We start from the raw sequence: 17421 nt of genomic DNA, 5'->3' as shown, positions 1-17421 counted from the left end.
ATTTCAGATGTAAAGAAATGTTTGTGTATCGATGTTAAGTCAACATGAGTATTTATTAAAAAATACATTTGTATATTCATCCTTTGTGACTTTTTTCATTGCATAACCGAAAAAAAAAACACTATTCCTTTTATCGTGAATGCCACCGCGAACTTTGGAGCTAAGATGTTATGTCCCTTATGCCTGTAGTTACAATGGTTCATTCATTCGTCAAACTAGAATACAATTATATTACTATTGACGTTTCACGGGAAAACATCTGAGGAGCTGGAGTCTCTTCAAGCTTTTCAAAGTCAAATCCTGTGTAAAATTACATACACCAAAATAACATTTTGCACAATATTTGTCTGCCCGTTTGTTCGGCTAATCTCTGGAACGGCTGAAATAATTTAACAGGTCTTTCACTAGCAGATAGCTCATGTAATCAAGGAGTAGCTTAGACTCCTTTAAATAAGTAATAGAAAAATGTGCCAACTGAACCAGTGACCTTTTTGTTAAACTCAATGAAGTCGCAGGCACAGAACAAATAATATTCTCATATTCACTTCGAAAACAGGTTAGACATGAAACAAAATCATATATCTAAACAGTAATTTACAATCTCGTCTGCATGTCTCGCTTCTCACGAACACTAACAATTCTCATTAAAAAGAGAGCCTTTGTCCTACTTTACTAAGACACATGACAATGGAAATGTTGTATGAAAATAAAATTAAGATCACATATGATGAAACACAAGGAATTTTATATGTACTTCAAAGTTCTTAGAACGAAGTAGCTAAAACTTAGATCTTAGGAGATTGCAGGTTCGAGTTTTGCCATCTTCAAGTTTCATCTGCTAAATTATTGTTTATGGCATTCTGTCTTGATTACGTCTAAGAATATATATTTATATCGGCGGTGAAGGGAAACATCGTGAGGAAACCCGCATGTATCTAATTTCATCGAAATTCTGCCACATGTGCATTCCACCAACTCGCATTGGAACAGCGTGGTGGAATATGTTCCAAACCCTCTCCTTAATGGAAGAGGAAGCCTTATCCGTTAGCGTTTAGCGTTACTTCTTACACATACTATGGTCATTGACCCTTATTGTATTCTTAATTGCAAATTATATACAAATAATAAATGCTAAGACTACGTTGCATATGGACAGTGGCAAAACGCCGTCGCAGCGTGAACGACATTACGTCATGACCCAAGCGTATTACAAGACGTATAAATGTAATTTTCGTTTTAAACTGGCTATATATTAAACAACTTGGAAATTACTTCATGGTAGGGTTTTCTGCAAGCCTGACTAGTTAGGTATCACCTACTCACCATTTATGTTAAGTAAGCCAGTGCATTCAGTGCACAAGGGTCATTACATCTAGACGTTCGGGCTATGTACAAATCCGTCTGGGTACGTACCACCCACCCATCAAATATTCAACCGCCAAACAACAGTACTTGGTATTGTTGTTTTCCGGTTTGAAGGGTGAGTGAGTCAGTGCAACTACAGGCACAAGGGACATAACATCTTTCCAAGATTTGTGGCGCATTAGCGATGAAATGAATGGAAAATGTGGCGGTGGTGACCACTTACCATCAGGTGGCAGATATGTTTGTCTGCCAATCAATAGCATAAAAAACTAACTTCCATATTTATGACGGTTTGGCCAGCTCTTGTGACTGAACCATATTTTATTCAATAGTTCAGCTCAACTATGGTAGTTCAGGTAATTCAAATTTCGATTTAAATGCTCGTTTGACCGGACCAAAAGTTATAGGATTTTGCTTTATCATTTACAGTTGAAATAAAGCTAATCAATTTATTGAGGCAGCCATTTCAGGTCGTTTTTCATTTTATCGTGAGCAAATTGATGGGGAATTGGTCCCGATATTATTTCCTTTCATATATTCAATTTATATTGGCAACGTTGTTTGGATATTTTATTCGCTTCTTGTTATTGTATTATGTTAGGGGAATGACGATTTGTTTTTGTATTTTAGCATATTTTTTTTTTCGGTAACAGGAAAATAAGCACTTATGTTTTTCTTTTTATTTTCGAATGAACTATTTTATTGTTTTGAGACAGAGATTTTTGCACAGATATTTATTACAACGTAGTTTTTTTTGTATTAATATTTTTCTTTTTCGTTTTATTTCCTGAATGTAGTTTTTACTGGAACTGACGAAATCGCCTTAAAACCTTTTTTTTTCGAGAAAAGGTTTTTGCCTAGAGTGACACTTCTTATGTTTACTTTTTTTTAATATGAATATAATTAAAATTAACCTATGAGATACAGATAACAAGGCACACAATATATTTTTGATTATACCATGAAATATTAATTTTGTATATGTATGTATATTTGTAAAAATAAACAATGTATTTTTTGTGCACTCCTCCAACTTTCCAAAATATACCAGTATTTGGAAGTAATGGGATTTTTGATCTTTTAATCATTATTACCTGGATATTAGCAAAATGTGTGGTAAGTTTTAACAAAAACAACAACAATTTTAATAACGTTATTATTAAAAAATATTCTTTAGATACCATTAAAATATTAATCAGTTTACACTGAAAGTTCCAATCGCGGCGGATTGACGTGAAAGTTCTTAATCCTGGAACAGAATTATAGTTCCGTTTAATATACAGATTACACTGTTGGTAAAATAATCCAGTTAAACGTTTAGTATCAGAATTTACATTACACGTGAATACTTGTCTCTTAATGGATTATATTTGTGCCATTTGCAGTGCAAATACTTGGGACCCTTAAATAGTGCAATAATATTTCAATTATTCAATTCCATCAAAATTGCCTTCTTTGGATAAGGTTAGTTCGTTTCTCGGTGAGAAAAAGAAAATGCCTTTCAGGGGGGAAGGGATTCTAGCATTCTGGTCATAGTGGAATGGTTACGACACAGATAAATATCTATCTATATTTTAATTTGTGTTTGTAATTTTGAATCAAATCTTCAATATATTGTGGATCGTAAGAAAATATTTCATCAGAGAACAATACTTAAAAATGTGAGAAAGCAATTCCAATCAAATCAAATATAAATAAACTTTGTCCAAGTAGGCTTTTATAAGCACTTTTGAATCGTCATTTAACAATTAAGTTACCACCGGTTCGGGAAGTAGATTCTATCTAAAAGAACCGGCAAGAAAGTCAGTAGTTACTCTTTTTCAACATTTAAAAAATACAGTCATGTTATTTGATCTATATAAAGACTTTAATTATTAGAGAATACAGATATCAAAATAGCGTGTTATTCTCATAGTCGTATGAGCTATGATGAACTGCTGAATCATATTATTCTAAAATATATCTCACAACTTCAGACCATCTTACTATATAATTTTTGTCATCATAGCTGTGAATCTATATAGTTCATGAGATAATTATCTTATAAAGTAAAATTGGTGTAGCCCTAATTGTTCCCTACTCTTAGTTACAGGACTAAAGTCGGTAGACGGTCACCGCTATTTTGGCTTGTAGATTTGGACAACAAGCGCTTTAACAGTATTGAGTTCTGGCTGTTCGCGTAGGTACTTTTAGGCGGTTAGTGCTTCAGGCGCTTTATTTTATGAACTAAATTCGTATGAAATCAGTTTTATTTGTTTTATAATTTTCGAGTGCTTGAAATGTTTCTCGTTTTGACAGTATCTGCGTGGTTGCTTTATTTATCGATACTGTTAATGTATTTCTTATATGTTTTTTTATATATTCTGTTCACAACTAAACGCATTATATTATACATTAACATTACACACATCTTATGTTAAATCTATAAATATATATAAAATTACAAGTCCTTACTGACTGATTCGTCATCGCCGAGTGTAAACTATTAAAGTTAGGGCCTTGAAATTTGGTAAGTAGGATGGATTTATTGAGTAGACACCCACTAAAAAAGGAATTTTGGAAATTTTACCCCTAAGACGGTAAAATAGGTGTTAAACATTTCTATCGAAGTCCGTCATTTTTTGATGAAACTTTATTTTTGGGATGTTATTTAAAAATAAAAAGATACGTATTTCAGCGTTTCTGCATATTCCAGCCCTAAAGGGTGAAAGGTCGTCATTTGTTAAGTTAAAATATAAAAGATTATTTTTGGGATATTATTCCAACCCTATGGGATGTAACATCCAGAAACAAGATTACCAATTCGTATACATGTTCGTTTGGAATTCCGCCATTTTTGAAGTCAGACCCATGAAACTTTATTTTTGGAATACTGATTAAAAATTAGTCGATACGTATTTTAGTTTTCTGGATATTTCAGCCCTTAGGGGTGAAATAAGGGTTTCATGTATAGGTTAATCTGGAAGCCCGCCATTTTTGAAATTAGAAACATGAAACTATATTTTTGGCAAACTATTTAGAAATGAGTAGATATACATTAAGCGTTTGAATATTCTACCCCTAAAGGTTGAAAAAGTTAAATAACATAAGGCCTCCTCTTACATTAAGGAGAGGGTTTGGAACATATGCCACCACGCTGTTTCAATGCGGGTTGGTGGAATGCACATGTGTCAGAATTTCGATGAAATTAGACACATGCAGGTTTCTTCACGATGTTTTCCTTCACCACCGAGCACAAGATGAATTATAAACACAAATTAAGCACATATATATAGTGGTGCTTGCCTGGGTTTGAACCCGCAATCATCGGTTAAGATGCACGCGTTCTAACCACTGGGCCATCTCAGCTCACGGTTGAAATAGAGGTTGAAATTGTGTATATAGGTTAGTCTGGAGAGCCGTCATTTTTAAGTTAGAAGATTGTCGTGCAACTAATGTTACTGAGGGATTTATGACCTCCACAATTATGAAATACCATACTAATAGTTACGGCACTCCATCGGAATGTCATAGGGGCTACAGTTATCACTTGATGATGGATGGATAGATGAGAAACAGTGTAATATAGCTTTAAAGGTCAAAAGAGTGCAGTTTGCGCTTAAAGTCAATTAACAAAGCACAATGTCAAATCTTTAAAGTCGACTGCATGGAAATGAATGACCCATCAGTGTTCTTTACAAAGAGGTCTTAAATTAACGTAATATTTTAAATTAGTCCGTTAAGTTATTTATAAAGCTATAGCTTTTGTGAACTTACTAACCAATTTAGGTATTAAGATTAATTAATTTAATTTTACTAACTTTATATGGATCTATGTAAATTATGGTCTGAAATAAATGATTATTATTATATTATTATTATAACCATATTTCATGCGAGCAAAGCCGCAGGCAACTAGTAGTAATATATTATTATGATGAATTCATAAACAATGTCTTTTAACCAAAAAAAAAAAATTACAACCAAAAAATGGCGTGTCATATTATGTCAGTTTTCTAAATATTTTGAAGAGTTTGAATTTGATACTTGAATACCCCAAAAATTTTAAATAATGTGTTTGAAATTATTAAATCCATAGAAACATTAACTCGAAATATGTTAGTTGTTGAAACATTAAAATACTTATATTCAAAATATTTTAGAATTTCTTAAATATTTTCAAATTTAGAAACAAATACAATCTGTAATCCCAATTTAAAAAGTACACAGCGTTCGAAAATCAAAATAATAGCAGATATAAACACAGCGACATCGTTCATATCCGTTCAGAGTTTTATAGTAATAGATCTTCGTTCTGTTCTCTTATTTTGCTGTCGTCACAAGATTTAGTGTCATTCTATACAGTATTGACCCACAATAAATCGTTCGTAGCCGTGCAGTAACTGGCGGTGGATTTGAGTTCAGCCATTGTTATATTCTGATTTATAGCGTGATGTTGCATACAACATTGTGCGTAAAGATGCATTTAATGTTTTATATTCAAGCACGGTAGTCATGCTTAAATCGATACGAGAAATTTTCAAATTCAAAGCCGTTTACTGAGTCTTATGCTCTATACTGTATTGATGGGCTGGCTGGCTGGAATATGTTCCGAAACTTCTCCTCAAAGGGAGAGGAGGTTACCCAACAGTGGGAAATTTACAGGCTGATGTTGATGGTCTACAGTCGATGAGAAATATAATTGAGATGAGAACAATTTCATTTTTATAGTCCATACTCTATAGAAGATCGTTTAATTGATCGAAATGTCGGATTTCTGGACATTTGTCGAAACGCAGAAAAGGTTGACGTTTCATCGAAAGTTACGCCAGCCGAATCGCTAACTTTTCGCCGACTCAGTTTCTGACTGACTCATTTTACTTGTCGTTTAGCTGCTGCCTGTATTGTCTGCGGAAATTCTGCTTGCTATGTGTCAAACGAGTTATTTCTCAAAAATCTTAACTCCGTGAGCAATATTCTCTTTATAATTGACATGAACATACAACAACAACAAATGCAGCTTACAACTGACTCACTGTTGGGCTAAGGCCTCCTCTCTCTTTGAGAAGAAGGTGAAGAATATGTTCCACCAATGCTCCAATATAGGTTTCGTTGAAATTCACGTCACCGAGTACGAGATAAATTTTAAACACAAATTGACACACACACATACACACACACGCACACATGAAAAGTCACTATTGCATGCCAGGACTTAAAAACGCAATTATCGGTTAAGATGTACGCATTCTAACGTGAACAAAATCGCATTAAAATGACTAATAGCGTTATTTATAGCATCTAATGGTTTATTTATAAAATAAATGTCAAATCAAAAGTTCTCAATTCAATAATACTCTATTTCTTAAAATAAATTTAAGCAATATATAACAGAGTTCATAACTATGCAAAATGTAACCAATTGCAAGCAGAGCATTAATAGGTGCCATTCGTTATGACATTCTAAGCATTGTGAAGAGACTCCTTTGTATTATATTGGAAAATATTCTCAATTTGTATTCCAGTGAGCGGCTGAAATCGAATCCCAATTCAAAGAGAACAAACAATATGTTTCTGGGAGCGCTGAATTATTCCACTTGACTTCAAATTTGTTTCGATATACTGCAGTTAGAAATTTCTACTGTACTTGTTTAGCTTTGAAGGTTGCCGCTTATTAAAATATTTAACAATGTCTTTTGTATTTGTAATACGCCAATGCCTCAATATAGCTTATATAAAAAGGTATAACTATGTATGCAATAATGTCGTAAATCATTCAATTTATATAAAATTTATATAATATTCAAATAAGAAATTAAATACTAATACTAGTAGTCGCCCAAGGCTTCGCTCGCGATTTAGATTGTTGGTGGCCACGTCTTAGCCAAAAAAAGTAGCGTATGTTCTTTCTTGAAGTTCAAGCTTGTTTCATACCAAATTTCATCAAATTCGGTTCAGCGGTCTGGTCATAAAAAAGCAACAGACAGACATACAGAGTATTTCACATTTATAATATTAAATATAGATTACATTTATAAGCGCCTTATCTTTATAAAAAGCAAATATTCAGTATTACACGAAAATAGAATTGCTATTCAAAGTGAACAGGAACTTACTTCGATTTTAATTTTGTACCTAAAAATACACAATTACGATAAGTATCAACGCAAGAGAAATGTGCATTTCCAAGCAACAAGATAGAGCTAGTTAGTACTAATAGGGCAATATCTCGTCGGTATTCTGTAGCTTTAACGAATCTAACTGTTGCCTTTAGTTTTGCTTGAGTAATAAGTCTTGTTGATTACGCTGCTATCTAGTAGATAACAAGATATTCCAAGATGCTTTAAGTACATAATCCTATTAGTTACCTGTGCTTTTACATAACGAACACTGAAACGGTTAGCATTATAAAGATATTTATTATATAAAAAAATATCATCAAAAGAAGAGTGCCATTATATTATTATTTTACTAATGACGAAAGATCCGTCACGGCTTCGTATGGGTGTAATTTATTAATAGTGAAAATTGTATGATTTGAATAAAATTTATACCTGATGTCATTCAGGAATAATAAAGCTTATTATTGTTGAATAGCATCTTTATTTCTCTCTGGCATTTCTTATTGGCATTCTTGTAATAGTTTTGTTATCAGTGACAAAATTAAGACGAACTATATAATCCTTTTTGCAAGATCATAATTATATCATACAAATATTCTTGTTTATGAAACGAATAGCGTTTTTTGTACATCTAAAGAATAAGGAAAGGGATAGGATATAAATTTTTGTTTTCATCATTTTCAGCTTTGCCAACCGCGTTACCTGTGCTCGTAACTGACAAAGACCACTATCAGCCGGGAGAGACGTTGCGAGCGAACTGCACATCACCTCCGTCAAGACCAGCAACCAATCTCACAATTTATGTCAACGAGGAACCGGTAAGTGCTTAAAGGTACTTAATGTTAATAATGTCAATAGGATTTAGAACTTTTTCTCATTAACTGTCTGACCGAGCTTCGTAAGAATAGAACAAAGATCTACGTAAAACTTTTTTATCGTACTGTACTTTATTATACACCACACAGAAAATAATAAATGAATACGACATGGATCTAGCCTAAATAAAAGAGGCGTACAACAACCAAAACGACACCGTTACCTAGATGATGAGGTAGGTTTTTCGATATTACGGAAAATCAAAACGATGAAATGAAATTTTTTATCATTTATTTGAAATATACATTTACGTAAAAATAAACAAGAAAAAAATAGAAGACTTTATTCTTATTGTACTAATAAAACAGTAGATTTTCAACTCATATAAAATTTCTAATTACGTCAACTACTGTAAAAAGCCGACATGAAATTTAATTATTAAATATTAACAATTTGCAGTAAAATTTAACGCAGCAATATTACTATGATATTATTTTTACCCAGCAGACGATGTATGTATATAGTAAATAGCCAGTGGCGACGCAAGATCGAATCTTAATTTGGGCAAGATACAATTTGCTAGACCCTTGTTTTTTTTTATAATTACAGTACTCTGATCCCAATGTTGTGTTGTACTTTTTCAAATACCGGGCCCGAAGCCCTTTGCACCGCAAGGCCGTAGTCGGTGGCCCACACCGCCCACGCCTGACGCTACCACTATAACTAGCTGCCCCTTTTAACTTCGAATGGCCAAAATTCATACAAAGCTACCAAAAAATTTGAAATTTCCGAAAATGCTTACCAACCGTCTACGTAACGTCGTATGTAACAATCCATTGTAATTTTCAAGTTAACCTTTTGTTTCTGAGATCTCATATCATTGGTGTTTTGTTTTGATATAAATTTATAAGGCAATCGATTGAATGGTACATAATTTGACGTGATCTATTGTTATAAAATATACATTTTCTACCACAACGCAATATTAATAATAACGATGTTTCAACTATATTATGAAAATATGCCATAATACTGTTCAAATAGGTGAAATATGAACTTTCAACGATATCAATAACAGTGAATTTTAATACCACATTCTCAATTTATAGCTTGCCTACCCCGCTAATGGATAATCCGGTCCTGATCGGTCAAATGGTGTCTGGTCTCAAACAGATTCTATATCAGTATGATTTTTTATTTTATACAGATATCGAACTAGTTTAGTATCTGTAGTCAGTACTTTAGAGATTTATATCTCTAAGGACGATATTTACGAATGATTTTACGAAATTTTATTATCAAAGTTGCAAAATCATAATGCACTTTATTCATCTATAATCTTACAAGTACTTTTGAATCGTCATTTTGCATAACTCAATTAAAGGTAAAGCTTCCAACGACAACAGCTGTAAATTTGCCACTGGACTTAGCCCAGTCCTCCTCTTTCTTTTTACGGTTGGAACATAATCTACCAAACTATTCTAATGTCATAGTTGGTGGAATACACATGTGATAGACACATGCAGGTTTCCTTGTGATTTGTTTTCCTTCACCGCCAAGTACGAGACGAATTTAAGGTCATGAATATTCAGTGGTGCTTGACTGGATTTGAACCCGCAATCATCGGTTAAGATGCTCGCGTTCTAACCCCTGGGCCATCTCCGCTCGGTAAAGCTTCCATTGGTTTTGAATTGAAATTATTATTTCCAAGTTATTAAACAATTTCATCAGAATAATACATACAGTTTTTTGTAGCAAAGTTGACCTACTAGCAAATGGGTTTGGATTTGCCCTTCCTACTTGTTTAATAAAAAAATGTCATTGACCGTTATTCGTCACTCCAAAGGCTCCAAGAATAATAAATCTTACCATTTATCAGTAACAGATGTTACCAGATCTATAAGTTAGTTGTCTTAAGAATGACCAAATTTATGTGTTTCTTCAGAGAAATTCCAGAAACGATTGTTTCCTGCTAAAACGTGAAAAAGGGGAAACACCAGATTTGTAAAGACATCACCCTTCTTTTTCTTCACTTTCGATATTTTCGATATTTCTTGTTTCTTTTACTAAGTATTTACGGTACACGGAAATGAAGGATTCTTTGTATCAGCTGATTTGAATAAGAAATAAATGTGCACAATTTTTTGATAATGTCGACAACATTTCTAGCCGATTTAGTTCACGTCGTCTATGACAACTATGTTGGATATATCTCATTTCTGTTTCCATTCTCCTTATTTCCCCTCTTTCGTAATCCTATACGACCAGAAGGATTTCAGGCGTTTTGGAGCATATATCACAACGCTGCTCCAATGCGGGGTGGCGAATACACGTTCAGTTGTAATTGCTAACATCCATGTTTCCTCACGGTATTTTCCTTAACCGCCGAGCACAACATAAATTATAAACACAAATTAAGCACATTACTACAAAATAATTTCAGTGGTACTTACCTGAGCTTCAACTCGTAATCATCGGTTAAGATGCAGGCGTTCAAATCACTGGGCCATCATGGCTCAGATTCACCCAATTACTAAGATATTTCCAAATTTCCTGACCTGGTATTTGAGCTCAAAGCCCTCAGGGTCAGTGGCCTAACATAATTTTACAATACATTTATATCGAAAAATAGTTACATACATACAAATATGAAATTAATTCTCAGATACAGAAAAAACTCCAGGAATAATTTATATTAAAATCAATGTGTATCTACAATTTTATTTAAAATTTATTAAATATTATCCGTAAGGTTATGTCATCGTCAAACAGATTTATTTGCATATTCTCTGGTGGAACAGAAGTAATATGTTGCACTGATATTAAAATACAGTCTAAGCAAGTTTATAACAGAGTTTTCCTTGTTTAGACTTGATAATATTGTTTTGTTTTAACCAAGCTATAATACAAAAAACCAATATTTAGGTGAGTTTAAAGTTTTATGTACAGTCAGGGTAAGAAAAAGTTTTTGTACTGCAGAAGAGGGCTATTCATACAATTTATAACCTGAGCCCAAAAGATTCGTTAAGATGTAAATTTAAAGAAATTAAAATAATGACTGTCGCTTCTCAGTTTGGTTGTTGATAATGTTATGTATATACGCAACACATAAATGATTTTCCCAAAAATTGTGACGTACATTCTTTTAATACTAGAAACAAGAATAAACTTGTTACACCTAGTACCACATTACACAGTATATCAAAAAGTGTAAACTCTTCCATTTTGAGTAAAGGTTTTTTACTTTGTATTTGACTTTGGTTCGTCACCTTAATATCTTTTTCGTTTGCTGAGTATAAGGGATAATCTGCTTTACTGATCGAGAATATATGACACTGACAAAAATATTTTGACAATTCTGTAGAACATATCATTCGGACGTGGCATTGGCGAAATAGTCTGTGCCCATCCATCCATCCATCAGCCCATTTCCGTCCACCGCTGGACATAGGCCTCTTCAATTGCACGCCACTGAGATCGTTCATGGGCTACTCGCATCCAACTCCTGCCAGCCGTCTTGCGTAAGTCGTCACACCAGTCTGGGCCCTCTTGGCACAAATAAAATCCAAATAAAAAAAATATATCATATCTAATTTAAATTTGTAATGACTAATTACGACTTTAAAAAGATTTCTTGTTGACATGAAACTAGACGGAGTCCAAAGATGACAATATTTTGAACCAAGTTATCGTACTATGTAAGTTTAATTTTATACGCAGTTGTCAGTTTAGTGCTTTAGTTACAAAATGTAGTAAGAGTTTACGACTTGATAAAGGAATGAATTTGAAAACTGACGAAGGTTTACTTACTCTGACTGTACATTCCTTTTTAAATTGATGATTTTCTTACTTTTTATTCTAATGTGTGTGTTTTTTTTCTTACCTGTGGTGGTGTATCATACTGTAATACACGGACTGGCCGTATATTTTTGATTATGAATATACCGACGGTATTTTAAATAAAAAAAGTATTTCATTGGAGATTTTAAATATATTAAGATTAAGTATAAAAGAATATATTCGAAATTTAAAATTATAACATAAAAGTACATTGATTTAAAAATACTAAACGAGCAGCATAGAAGCATGATACGTAAAGATTTATGTACCCCTTTTTTATATAACATTTTGACTTCATTTATTGAATGATGTACAATCGTGGTACAACTAAAGATAGTCAAGTCATAATATTTCTGAAGCATGATAACAACAACACCAGCCTGTAAATTTCCCACTGCTGGGCTAAGGCCTCCTCTCCCTTTGAGGAGAAGGTTTTGGAACATATTCTACCACGCTGTTCCAATGTGGCAGAATTTCTATGGAATTTGACACATGCAGGTTTCCTCACGATGTTTTCCTTTACCGCCGAGACCGAGATGAATTATAAACACAAATTAAGCGCATGAATTTCAATTCAGCGGTGCTTGCCTGGGTTTGAACCCGCAATCATCGGTTAAGATGAGCGCGTTCCAGCTGGGCAGATTGCCCATGATGATATCGTGATAAAAAAGTTCAAAAACTCTGAAATCTGATAACATACATAGTATGTATTATTATATTTTTCAACAATAATGCCAGTTAACTTTTGTATCGCAATATTATTCGTAATATTTATTCATCGTTCTATTGAGGCAATTTCGCCGCGAGATATGAGAGCTCCTCCATATTAAACTTGAAGAGCAATTACTCAGTTTGGTCCTTAAAACTTCGTCCTAGTTTTATACTTCTGCGGACTCACTTTCGATTAAGATGTTATTTGTACTTAAATACTTCAAGCGTCTACTTATATAAATTTTGGGTTAATTGCGCAGAATTATTTTGTGTGAAATTTAATCTTTATCTGAGTTCATTGCTTTCTTATTAAATTATAATTGTTATTTAACCATAGCTTTTTATGTTTTGTTTGAACGGTCATTAATCCGGAGTAATTATAGACACATAGTCATAATATCTTAGATATCATGGTTGGTACATATTCAGTCTTATAGCGCTAGTGAAATAATTTTTATAATCAGGTGATTGTTAGTTTTATATATCAGATTTTTTTATTGATATAATTTAAAATGACAGAAAGCACATAAATAATGTATTGCTTAGTAAAAGAAATAAAATCATAGTTCAACAGTCGCTACTATTCATTTTCTTTCACCTCAGTATTGAATTTATGCTGGAAATGGGTCCATCCATAAAGTCTAAGAGATCAAGATTGCACCTGCAACTGTCACTTCGCTAAGAGGATCGTATATCGTTCGGTAAACTTAGTCCTCTGTAGAATATATCACCACAACTAAACATAAGCTATGTTGATTCTGATATTGATGACAATATTAGTATCTTGTGTACTATAAAGAATGATAGCAGTATAAATTTACTATAAGCATTTGTTTTTCATTTTGCGTCAATCACGTGAAGAATTCTGAATATATCTTTATGAAACCGACCGATTGACAACTGGAATATACGTACATAAACACATTTACTTATTTATTTATTTTATTTACTTAATATTTGGGAAACAAACAGATATAAAATATAATCAAATTACATAATACAGTTTAGATATCACATTATCCAGCGAAGTTTCCATCGATTGATAAAACATAAAATGCACTCAAATATTTTAACGCAATAAGAAAAAAAATTATACTTAATAAACACATTATTCTTAAAATTATTAAAATCGTCAACATCAAATATAGACGCTTATACACGTCGACGATATAATGAAAAAATATTACGTGCGACTATCTTGAAATACAGCCATAACTTATCCAAACATACTCAACAAGTCAACTACGCATCTATGTTTTAGATTCCTGCTATAACGCTCTTTAAAACATTTCCAGATCAGTGCATCAGAAACGAGTCTGCATCCATCAGACAGCGGTCTACTGTATGCAAAAGTCAACGTAGATTTGAAAGTGACTCCTGAACTGTTCCCTGGAGGAAGACTGAGGGTGGCCTGTTACGCGACTTTATACGATGTTTACAATCAATCCGCGAAGCTGGACTTCTTGACACCAGAGACAGATCCCAGGCCCGAGAGAAGTAAGTATCTGGGAACATTAATCTGAAGAGTAGACGCATATTTTTCAGTACTGCGGGTATGTAAAAATACTCGCATTATTGAAAAGTATGTTAAATAATTGGCACTTGGTGCTTTGTGCACTTGTGTTCTGGGAAACTCCCCATATAGCTACCGTTTTGAGGAATTTCGATTTGAAATGTGAGCGTATCGTTTTAACTAAAGGTACAGGTCATATAAAATTTTGCTTCGAAATTTTAGTAACCTATATAGCTTTTAAAAAATCGTTTGATCATTTCTGTGCATCAAAATTCACTGACACTTGATCGCTGTCGATCAAAGCCATTGAGTTCAGAGGCTGTTTTATAAAATCGATTTTCGTCAAGCATTTCGTGCTGTTAGCGAAATGAGTAAGATGGTACCAACTTGAGTGCAACTTTTGATCCAGGCGTTATACATTAGTTAATATACTTCATACAATACTAGCATTCCACATAGGTAATACAGACATAAGCTTATATTTTGCCTTTTGCTTAGCTTTTGTTCTGTATGATTTATGCACGAATAGTTATGACTTTTGAACATAGGATGGTCTGGTCATCAGCAATGAAGTTGCCTGTAAATTTTACACTGCTGGGCTAAGGCCTCCTCTCCCATTCAGGAGAGGGTTTAGAACATATTCCACCACGCTGTTCCAATACGGGTTGGAATATGTACATACCATAGGTATTTATGTCTAATTCTTTAAGTAATATTTGGATATTTTTCAATCAAAACCATAATGACATATGTTCAACAAATGGTCCATCTGGCAATGGTGTTTCATTCTGAGATAAATACAAAAAAATATTATAATTTTAACTACTTAACTGTGACCACGATATATTTTTTTGTAATATTATTTTGTGGAATTACCACAAATATTTTCATTTACATGATTTTTGTCTAGAAATGACACATTAAGTAGTTAGTAATATTAATTTCAATAATTGTATTAAATAACATGACTTTGTATTTTCTAAATATTGATAAAGAGTAACTACTGAGTTTCTTGCCGGTTCTTTTCGGTTGAATCTACTTTCCGAACCGGTGGTTGCTTCACTTATTTGTTAAATGACGATTCAAAAGTGCTTGTAAAAGCCCACTTGAATAATGTTTATTTTGATTTTGATTATGTTATTTATAGTTGATTTATTAAGGTACCCATTGGTCTCTTTTATTGGGTCAGATATAATTGACTGAAAAGTCGAGGTAACAATTACAATGATATTAGGATTCCCCTCTAATATTAGGATATAAATAAAAATCTAAATTTTGTGATTTGTTATTTAAATTATTATTACAATACATATTACAGGATTTTTCTTCACATTCTATACAAAAAACAGTGTTATTTTCTTCGGCAACTTTTGTCCATTATCATTATTTATAGAAAGGAACAATTTATTCTTCATCTATAAATGTGTATAATTAATCAATATCTATTTCTGATTTTCAGTAACTCTTGGTGGTGGTGCATCCATGTGCTTCCTGAATTGGATTCTACTGCTGTTCCTAGTCTTTCTACCGATGCTCGTGAGTGGAGAAGACTACGGTCTTCTAGATGACGAACTTAACAGCCAATTTTCATACTATGACGAGGAGAGTGACCAAAACGCTCTCATTTCCCTGGTTGGTGGGTAAACGAAAATTAAAACCATTAGAGGGTAATGTTATGATAAGACGGACGAATTTAGACTATAAATATTAATCTATTTGTTAAATATTGAATCTTAGTTAAGCTGCACATATTATTACTAAGTTATATGATACATAGTTATTGTGTTACATTATTTGTATAATTATTATTATTATATAAGTATTGCTTTAAAAGTCACCAAATGTTTTGGAAAGTAAAAAAATATTAATTGAAAATTTAAAAAAAAAATGTTTCTAGCAATTGAATATAAATTAAATACACCGTTAAATAAATGCTTAAAAAAACAATTTTGATACTGTTAAATCGCATTATGAGATACAGTATAATTACAAAAACTAATTAATAAATTAATGTAAAATTTACGTCTAAGAATACTTGTTATCTTTAAGATAATTAAGTGAGAATAAAAACTGTAATATAATATATGAATAACTTTTAATACTCATTGAAAAAGCTTGTTCTTGTAAATAATTACACAGTATATTTATCTTAAGTAATCCATTTGATTTATTATGTACGTAGCTTATTGTTATTTAAATTCTAGTTATTCTTTGGTATGCAATTCTATCCAATGAACGCTCGCCGTCAATACAAATTAATTTATTCAACGTAAAATCATTTGGTTGTTCCTTACCGGGAAAATTTACCTGTAATTCAATTTTGCTCATTACTTTACCAGTTCAATGCCTCACGAGCATTTGCCAAAAATGTAACAATTTAAGATATTTGAGGATTTGCCTGTCAAATCATTATTTGTGGTCAATGTAACAACTAAATGTTGTATTAACGATACCAGACCGTTTATCCCATAAAATTAAATTTGTAAAATTTATCAGACAGATTTCATCTATTGGTTTAGACAGATTGAAATACGTTTAGAACGTACATAAATAACTTAACTTTTTTAATTTTAAGCGACACCAGATTATCATCTGACATGACGAAAGTGACCATAGATGAAAAAAAGATGAAGTTTTCTAGTGACGTCCAAGTTGTGGAAACCTTTGTAAAGCTTTGAATGCTGTTAAATTATCTTACACACTACTAATGCATGCCAAGTAAGCCTGATGGGGAGCGCCATTGTGTGTCATTAGAACTACAGTGTGTTTAAGCAAAAACTGACAAGTAAAACCAAATAATTTTATGTATGAAATGAAACATTCAAATGCTACTTCATTTAAGATTTTTTAATAGTCCAATCTCATACATAATTTCACAAAGATTGAAATTGTAATTGTAGGCGCAATGTATAAAATACAAGCGTCGCAGTACATTTGTAATCATTAATTTATAATTAAATTCGGCCCTTATTAGTTTTAAGTGACTGTTTGTATAATTTCTATACTAATTATATAAAAGGGCAAGTATGTATCTATTTGGCTGTTGCTCTTTTAAACTACTGTACACATTTTTTT

At 32.5% G+C, this 17421-nt stretch overlaps 1 protein-coding gene across 1 annotated transcript in view; it reads left to right on the top strand.

Moving 5' to 3' along the window:
- Window positions 1–16760, top strand: part of LOC124535330 — a 164262-nt gene extending 147502 nt beyond the window's left edge. The window contains exons 4-6 of the mRNA XM_047111517.1: window positions 8151–8284; window positions 14129–14330; window positions 15806–16760. Coding sequence (XP_046967473.1) covers window positions 8151–8284; window positions 14129–14330; window positions 15806–15990 — 521 coding nt within the window. The 3' untranslated portion in view covers window positions 15991–16760. The remainder of the gene's footprint in view (window positions 1–8150; window positions 8285–14128; window positions 14331–15805) is intronic.
- The last annotated feature ends 661 nt before the right edge of the window (window positions 16761–17421 follow it).

Source organism: Vanessa cardui, chromosome 14 (assembly GCF_905220365.1).
Source record: "Vanessa cardui chromosome 14, ilVanCard2.1, whole genome shotgun sequence".
In the NCBI taxonomy this organism is placed as follows: domain Eukaryota; kingdom Metazoa; phylum Arthropoda; class Insecta; order Lepidoptera; family Nymphalidae; genus Vanessa; species Vanessa cardui.
The sequence above is the reverse complement of the archived record's forward strand: the minus strand, read 5'-3'. Positions and strand labels throughout refer to the sequence as shown.